This window comes from Bidens hawaiensis, unplaced genomic scaffold (assembly GCF_021521415.1).
Source record: "Bidens hawaiensis isolate Kalapana, Puna unplaced genomic scaffold, B.hawaiensis_p1.1 tig00009657_1, whole genome shotgun sequence".
NCBI classification, from domain to species: domain Eukaryota; kingdom Viridiplantae; phylum Streptophyta; class Magnoliopsida; order Asterales; family Asteraceae; genus Bidens; species Bidens hawaiensis.
The window spans coordinates 426,589-436,177 of NW_027491723.1; the positions used below are offsets into that span (position 1 = coordinate 426,589).

The window sequence follows — 9,589 nt, forward strand, 5'->3', positions numbered from 1 at the left end:
AAGCCGTATGGTTAGGTGAATTGTTGGCGGAATTGACCGGAAGGAAATTTAAAGAAGAGGTGTTAAAGATTGATAACACATCGGCGATTGCCTTGGTTAAAAATCCCATTTTTCATAGTCGGAGCAAGCACATATGTTAGTGCACGGTTTTGCGTCTTGAGTCTTTGTAATTATCGTTAACGTTTTTGTTTATTATTTAATGTAATAATTAGTTTAATTATTATCTAGTTCGTTATGTATAAGGTCTAGTTCGCTAGGGGATGTTAGCGAACTAAGACTTAAGTTTATTCCCTCCTGATTCATTAGGGGATGTTAACGAATCAGGGGGTGTTATTTCACCTACCTCTGATACCAGCTTCTGACTCCTTGCCTTTGTATACCTCGCACGAGGCTAGGGTCACTTAGTCGATGCCAACCTCTTTTACCGTTTCGTTATTTAAGTGTATGTAACGAAGAGAACTCTAGTTCGTTAGGGAATGTTAACGAACTAGGTTCGTCTTCTATATATAGTGAACACTGTTCACGCATAATTAAAAAAGTTTCGAGAGCTTAATTAACGAAACCTAGTCCAATCGCTCTCTCGATCTTCAACCTAACATTATACAAACAATTGATATACATATATACTGATAAAATATAAACACATACAACACTGAATCTAAGGTAAGTATGAGCTAGATCTATATAAACGTATTAATCGATTATCCACAGATCTGAAATCTGTTAGTGTTATAGTTATTAGATTGATACGATTGTTTAATCGGGTTCCAACAACATAAAGTCCCGATTTCACTATATACGGGAATGTGTGGAGCGGAAGGAATTAGCGGTGGAGCATATTAGTGGCAAGGAACAACGAGCTGACATTCTTACGAAAGCACTTGCGAGAATCAAGTTTGACGAGATGAGAAGATTGTTCGGTGTTGAAGATCTCCTAGTTTCGAGTCGGAAATTAGGGGGTGATTGTTGGTAATTTCCATATTATATCGGCCCGTCCCGTATAGGTGACCGGGTTGGACCTATTGGGCCTATGGAATTCATTAATGATATAATGGGTTTATGGGGTTTCAATTGGGCTTTTATATTTGGTAACTACTTCTTAACCAAGTTAGGGTATCCCTATATAAATACATAGCCATGTTAGGGTTATTGTATAAGTAAGAGGGCTATTGTTTTCAAGTTTTGTGCTAGTTTCTTGATTATAAAAAAATGTGAGTTTATCCTAAATATTGTGTGCTCGTTTGTGTTTCCATTATCAATTCGTTCTTGAATATTTACACTTTAAAAGAGACTATGTGATACAATAAGATATTCAGTGGTAAAAAGCCCCTATAACCAGTTTTTTTAGCTAAAATGAACCTGAGTATCCGAAACTAATTTTGTGTCTACTAGATGTTTAGTTACCATCAAATTTTGTATATCCACTTATCCAAACTTAATAAATTGATTATTTTGATTTCAAAATACCAGTTCCAAAATGCATCCAAATACTTAATTTTTTGAGCCAATTAATTAATGTAAAACTTTGTGTTGAGTTAGCAGGAACAAATCTACTAGATGTTTGATATTGTCTTGTTATATTTATTACAAAAGGTTTTGAACTTTACAATGATTGCAGATTGCTGGAGCATGATTATTTGGCATTCTTATAATCTAAATATGAAACATTAACATGTTTGAAGCTTGTTGTTGGTTTAGCGGTGTGGCCATTACCTGTTTTGGTAATGAAGTATGATAAAAATATATATATATTGTTTTCAATGGTCCTATATTGCATATTTGTGTTTGTAATGGGATTTTTTCTGAATATTACACTCACTATAGAACAATAGTTAAATTCTAATGCTTTAATTGATGCTCGAGTATGATTGCATTTGACCGTAACCTATTGTGTATTTTGTTTTTTATCACAGATGTAGTGGGTTAATTGTACTCCAACAGACTTTTTAGACATGTTTAAAATCAAATTAACTTTACATACATGTATTAAGTTTTGACGAATAAAAAAACTAACAGACGTACTATACAAAAATATACACAAGAAGATTTATAAACAAACAAAAAGTTCAAGGACTAAATTGTCAATTGCTATAAGTTTTAGGATGAATTGTGAAAAGCTAGGATGTTAACGGCTAAATTGTCAATAGATGAAAAGTGAAGTGCTAAATGTAAAATTTAAAAGTTTAAGGGTCAATTTGTTAATAGTTCAAAGCTCAAGCTAAAGTGTCAATTGTTGAAAGCTCAAGGATTAAAGTGTTAATCATTTAAAGTTCAAGAGCTAAACAGTCAATATGTGAAAGTTTAAGGGGTAAATTGTCATTGTGTAAAAGTTCTAGGGCTAAAATTTCATTAAGTCAAAGTTCAATGGGTAAAATGTCATTAGGTTAAAGTTAAGGGCTAGACCATCATTAGGTGAAAGGCGAAACTTTAATTATGTGGAAGTTCAAGGCTAAATTGTCTTTAGGTGAAAGTTCATAGGGTAAACTATCATTATAAAAAAGTGTAAGGGCCAGACTGTCTTCAACTGAAAAATCAAGGACTAAACTGTCATTTTTCCAAGGAGTAACTCTCATTAAGTGAAAGGCAATAGTGTCTACTGTCATTAGGTTAAAGATGAAGGGCTAACATTCTTTAAGTAAAAGTTCAAGAACCAAACTATCATTAAGTGAAAGTCTAAGGGGTGAACTGTCATGAGATTAAAGTTGAAGGGCTAAAACGCAAATAGGTAAAAGTTGAAGCGTTAAACCATTTTAAGGTGAAAGTTCAAGGGTTAAACTGTATTTAGGGAAAAAAAATTCAAGGGGTAAATTGTCATTATTTGCAACTCAAGGAGTAAATTTTTTATATGTGAAAGTTAAAGAGCTAAATCATCATTAAGTAAAAGATTCAACAGGAAAAGGTTCGATGGGTAAACATATTAGGTGAAAGTTTAAGGGTCAAGGAAGGGAATGAAATTTTTTTTAATTAGGTGTGTTCTTGAGTTAGAAGGAAATTGGAGGAAAGGAAAGGATAACTATGTTAAAAAATAGTTATCCTTAGTAATCATCCCATTTTTGGGAGGATAACTTCTTGGGAAAATACATTAATTTAATTCCTCCTAACTCCTCCTACTATTTTCCTTTCCATCCTAAAAAAAACTCAAGAACACCATTTTTTAACTATCCTTAGTTTTCCTTTCATTTTTCTTCTTTAAAAAAAAACTCAAGAACAGAGCATAAGTAAAAGCAAAAGGGCTAAACCATCATGTGAACTTTTTTTTGTAACTAATCTTCTCACTTGGGATCATCTTCAGGAGCCCTTAATGAACCGAATATATTTCTATGGTACTATACTTTGGTATCAAGGTAATCACAACAAATAATCATCAACCACAAGAATGGGAAAACCCGTCTTTAAAAATGGCAAAACCTGTGCTTGAAAGTTCAAGGGGTATACTATTGTTAAGTGAAATTCCAAAGGCTAAACCATTATTTAATGAAAACTAGTTTAACCTGTTAGTTAAAGGGCTAAATTGCCAGTATGATATCATTCAATGCTAAACTGTCATATTATATTTTGTACCAAAATTTACTGGTATGAAATAAATATTAAAAAAAAATCTTGGTCCGGACTCGAATAATATATTATGCTCTAGGAGTCTAGGTTGAGATTGTACATAATGTACCCTTCAAAAATAAAAGCAATAAATAAATAAATATTTCTAACAAACATCAAAGAAGAAAGGCATGTCAGAATCAAAGTTAGGAAAAACTTCAGCAGATCCTGATCATTTGCCACGATCCAAACACATCTTTTACAGCAACATAACATAACTCAACAACATAAAACCATCCATTAAACATGCTTTAAATTACACAAAAGCCAATCCTAAGTGTTTCTTCATAATAATAATAAACTATGCTCCTGATATACTTAAGCACCTCGAGATTCCTCTGCAGGTGTTTCATCCTCGTCGTGATAGATGTTCTCAGCCATCTGCCAGATTTGAAGAATATTGTCCTCCGCAACACTCGCCACCACCCATTCTTCACACGGATTCCAAGAAAAATCAGAAACTTTACTTGTGTGTCCACCGTGTATGAACAGCAGCTCTGGCGGCCCATCTTCAGCATCCTCTGGTGTTTGTTCTTGGTCAATCCTGCATTTTAAGCAAAACATATTAGCAAGATATTGAATGTGAATATGGTGGATCTCTTCAAAACTTCCAAATAATTTAAGAACTCCTAACAACCAATCATTTTACTTATTTATTTTTATAATATTATCTGCAAGTAGTTTTATCATTTATTGTATGTAATGTTGCAATAACAGATACGTAATCATGATATTACCAAGAAAATAATAAATAGATGGAATGGTTGACTGTTAAGAGTTCTTAAATAATTTGAAAGTTCTTAAACTATCATTAAAATATGCAAATATTCAGGTGTTTAACATGTACAACTTTTAAAAATAGCAATTTCAACAGTTTATAAGATGGGTTGACTCGAGTTATGTTTTATTTCTAATGGGTGACATTAGCTAAAACATTTGTCAAATGGGGCAAAAGAAGCCTATTTCTATAAGCATAAAACATCCTAAACCATTTTATAAAAAAAAAAATCTGATTACTCGGATGGTTCTTGTGGTATGTCTATATGGCAAGTTTGATCCTTAAATTTGGAAAGTTACATGTATGGCCCCCCAACAATTTTTAAAATGTAACATGAACGGTTCTTGGAATAGATGGGCGATAGGTCCAGTTAAGAGCATGTGAATTGACTAAACTACCCTTTAACACTTTAGGTGTTTACCTGCTAAGATCCCACACCATGAGTCGTCGACCAAGACAACAAGATGCTAAAATTGTCTCGTTCTCAGGATTCCAACCAACCTGGAACACTTCCTCCCTATGTAACAAAACATATCAATTAAACTCATGCCAGAAAAATATATTATTAAAAATAAAAAATCAATAGAAGATATGTAAGAACGCTTACTTGTGACAATCAAATGTATGGAGAGCAGTGTTAAGCTTTCGTAAGTCAAACAACTTAACGGTCTTGTCAGTTGACCCAGTTGCCAAAACCCATTCGTTAAAAGGATTAAAAGCTAAGCAGTTAACCTACCCCCAACACACAAACAAACCGTGAACTCTCAGAAACATACGTGGCATTTCATGCAAAATAAGTCAAACCAATATAACTATCCTACAAAAAGATCATCTTTCCAAGAAACACGTTATTTGCGTAAATCAACTGAACATTAAGTGAATCCTTCATGAATCGTTCGGCAGGAAGTTACATAGTCACAGAAATTGCTAATTATGTCGTCCGTCTTGGTACGAAATGTACCGGATTGGAATACGTTAGCATTCCGATCATGGGTCAATTCGCGAACCCAATTTGTCGGTTCATCGACCCAATTGAACCCTAAAACGTGCATCTGAATTGCTGATACGTCGATTCAATTGAACACTAATTCGCACAATGGGAATCGATGGTACAACACTCCAACTCGATTGGGGTTTTCGGAAATCAGTCTTTAATTGGGTTTCAGATCTGGCTCCCATGACCAAAACCCTAAAACTGAAATGAAGCGCCACTGCTTTCTTTCAGCTTTTTCTTCCATAAAACTTCTTTTTCACCCTCAAGTTTGTATTTTTATTAAATTTAACCCTATATTTTACTATTCAAATTTATATTTTATAACATAATATAGAAACTTGTCTAATTCAATAAATTACATTTAAATATCTGTGTGTGTATATATATATAATGATAAACTGAATTATTAATTATATATATAACTTTTACTTTTTATAAGATAATAACTTAGATATTAATTTTTTAATTACACCTTGAACCAGACTATATGGTACACCGTACCAGTTCATACCGAAATGAACCTACCCGTACCGAATTCGTCTAGCCTAGTGAATTACACCCGAACCGCGTTCCCGTACCGGAGCGAACCACGATGGTGACTATGGGAAGTTACTTTATGTTTGTGTATTTAATAAACGAGAGAACATGAACAATTATAATGCTTTAGTTAAACGACCACGTCTCATTTGTTCATTTAATTTCGTGAACATCGTGTGAATTTGTTCAATTATGACGGTTTATGTTCGTTCATATATGTTCATTTATGTTTGTTAGTTACAGTTAGTTCATTTCGTTTGTTTATATATTTAAGTTATTTAAGTCCAATGCAAGTTATATATCACCTCTTGCAATGCACCCCTCACGATGTCCGTTTTGTTTACGTTTATACATCAACAAACAAACACAAACAAGCTCATTTTCTTAACAAACAAACACAAACATGTTCTTTTGTGCCGTTTGTTTAACTGTCTGTATTGGATCATTTGCTTAATAAACCTTACTTCGTGTTCATTCGGTTCATTTACAAACCTAACGATCTTAGATTCAAAATTACATAATTAGTTGTTAACATTTGAATAAACATATTCTGCTTCTAACTCGCTCTCAATTTTAAATTATGAAGAGTAATACAATATTCCCTATTTACACTTCCAATATAAATTGATTAATCAAGCCAATGTTTTCAGGGCCGGACCAGACATCAAACAGGATGTCTTACTGGTTCACAGGTCAAACCGGTCAGATCCGGCGGACAGGATTATGTAATAACCATTTTTAAAAGAAAAAAAAAGTATATAAGTAATATATAAAATTTATTTACTCTATGGATTAATAATATAAATAAAAAATCACAAACGTAAATCTTGTTACAATTTAAAAATAATAAATAAAAATATAGCTGCCTGCCTTTAAAAAAGAAAACAAAACAACGAAAAAACTCAACAATAAATAGTGTAAACATTTGGGTAGTCTCAGTTGGTAATCATCCTAATGTTGATATAGGAAAACCTGAGTTCGATACTTGCAGCTGCAAGTAATTGTTTTTCGACCCAACCATACCTATATTTCAAACCTTGCGTCCCACAACCGGTTCATACAATCCACGGTTCCCAATGATTGTATAATAGTTACAACTATAAACAACAAAAGCACACCAAAACAATCACCTGAAGCCCATTTTAACTTTAAAACAAACATCTACCTTTTTTAAACTCATATTGTTGTTTTCATAATGATAACATTTTGTACTTACTTCACTTTGGTGAGCCATTACACTCTGAACGGGCTTAGTAACCGATGGAGACCTAAGATCCCACACATGCACATATTGATCATCCCCACACGAACCAAATAAATATTCATGCCTCAAATGCCACGCAACGTCTTCTACAACCCCATCATGAACCTGTTAAACATTAAAAGAAATATACTAAAATCAATACTTATAGTATAATAACATATAACAGCTTTATGACATGTAGACTTACTTTAAATATTTGCATGGCGTCAAGTGATTTATTTTTGGGAGTTCCATTAATATCCCAAAGGCAAATTTGTGCATCATCGGAACCGCTAAGAAGATGACCCTGTTTAAACTTACTCCATGACAAACCATATCCCTCAGTGTTGTGACCCCTTAGTCTCAAATCAGGATTGCATGCTCCATCTAGAGGAGGTTTAGATGGATGCTTGCTGTAATCGAATACATAAACTTCTGCACTGACGGTTTTTGTAGCAATTATAAAGGAGTTTTGAGGCATGTAACGAGCCCTGTTCACCTCTCCGTCATGGTTTATTTGCTGAATAATTTGTACCTAAATAAAAAAGGTAATGAGCAATTAAGCATACTGAAGAAACATAAAGCCAGTTCTACTCATATATGTGTATGTGTGTGTATACATATGTGTATACACACACACATATGTAAGCACACATCACAATGTCAACCATATAAACACATCCAAAAGCCCTAAACTGGTACCCCAAATTATTAACTGAAAACACTTTAATGCCCTGTTCTTGAGTTTTTTTAAAGGAGGGAAAAGAAAGGAAAACTAAAGATAGTTAAAAAATGGGTGTTCTTGAGTTTTTTTTAGGATGGAAAGGAAAGGAGTAGGAGGAGTTAGGAGGGATTAAATTGATGTTTTTTCCCAATAACTTATCCTCTCAAAAATGGGCTGATTACTAAGGATAGTTTTTTCCCAATAGTTATCCTTTCCTTTCCTTTCCTCTAATTTCCTTCCAACTCAAGAACACACCTAACTAAATAAAATTTCCTTCCCTTCCCTTTCTTATCTTTCCCTCTCCTTTCCTTTTCTTTCCTTGGTTAAAAAACACAGGGCGTAAATCACTAACAATCCTTTATTTAAAAAGAACCCTAAATCTATTTCAAAATTCAATTAACAAGTAAAAAATAAATCTTGATAAAACCTGAGCCAAACCCTAACCCAAATTTCAACAAATAATAACTCAAAACACAAAAACCCAACTCAATTACCAATTTCACAAACCAAAACACCCTCCCAATGCAACTAAATTACAAAAAAGCCCTAAAACACACACATTCACAAAACAAACCATTAACCTAATTTCAAAAAAATCAGCAAATCACCACTCAAAACAAAATTAAACCCACCAATAACATTCCCAAAAACACGAAAACCCCAACTCAATTACCAATTTCACAAACCAAAAAACCCACCCAATTCAACAAAATTACAAAAAAAGCCCTAGCACACACACAAATGAAAAGCAAACCTTAACCCTAATTACCACTTAAAACCAAAACAAACTCTGTAAAACAGAAAACCTCCAACTCAATTCTCAATTTCATAAATCAAAACCCACCAAACCCTAACCCTAAATTCAAGAAAACACCAATCAAAACCAAATCAAACCCAGCAATAATATTCCAAATAAATGAAAGTGACAGACCTTGCCATTGGTGCCACCGAATCCACCAAAATCAGAGCGGTCATCGTCATAATTCCTGGCATCATACTCGGCGTCTTCAAGCGGCAACTGCACCTGAGCCAGCATCAGGTAATTGGGCTCGTTCTCGGAGGTGTGGGTCCCGAGGATGAGCTTCTGAACGGAGTAGTCTTTCCCGGCAGGCTCGTCTCGCTCCAGCAGCCACTCGACGGTGAGTGAAGGCCACTCGAGGGCGTGGGTGATGACGAGATCGTATAAGAAAGGAGTGTTCTTCTTCCACACTTTGTATTCTTCGTTGATCAGACGCTCTTCCATCTCGCCACGCATGTCGTCGTCGTCTTTCACCATTCTTTCGTTATTTGAAATTGAAAGAAAGATTTGATTTTGGGGGTTATTTGGAAGGAATCGGAGAAAAGAAGAAGAAGAAGATGATGATGATTGTTATGGGCCTTGTGTGTTTTGGGCCGATGCTCTTTCACTGGTACACAAAATTTGCGGTTCTATATACGACCTGGTATTGAATTTCTTCCCAGACATGTACTTGGAACCGGACCTGACCCATAACTGTCGAAACTAGTTTCATCTTTACCTGGTCAAAACTTATCTGAACCTACCCGAAATCGAAAAAAAAAGGTCAAATACCCCAACTATATCTGGAACCCAGTTTTAGTTACTAAAAATACTTGGCTTGTTCACCTTTGCTTATGCTATTTAGCACAATTAGGTTTCATGTTAATGTATGTGACGATGGTTGAGGTTTAAAATCTTTATGGTCTTAGGGTACTTATATT

At 34.2% G+C, this 9,589-nt stretch overlaps 1 protein-coding gene across 1 annotated transcript; it reads right to left on the reverse strand.

Annotated features, from left to right (window-relative positions):
* Positions 1 to 3,728: 3,728 nt before the first annotated feature.
* On the reverse strand, positions 3,729 to 9,181 carry LOC143533235 (histone-binding protein MSI1-like). Its single transcript, XM_077028080.1, has 6 exons — positions 8,802 to 9,181; positions 7,355 to 7,681; positions 7,120 to 7,272; positions 4,980 to 5,104; positions 4,794 to 4,889; positions 3,729 to 4,138 (listed from the first exon to the last, which is right to left on the reverse strand). The coding sequence occupies exons 1-6, from the start codon at positions 9,144 to 9,146 to the stop codon at positions 3,913 to 3,915; spliced, it is 1,272 nt and encodes a 423-aa protein (XP_076884195.1). The 5' UTR covers positions 9,147 to 9,181; the 3' UTR covers positions 3,729 to 3,912.
* Positions 9,182 to 9,589: the final 408 nt, after the last annotated feature.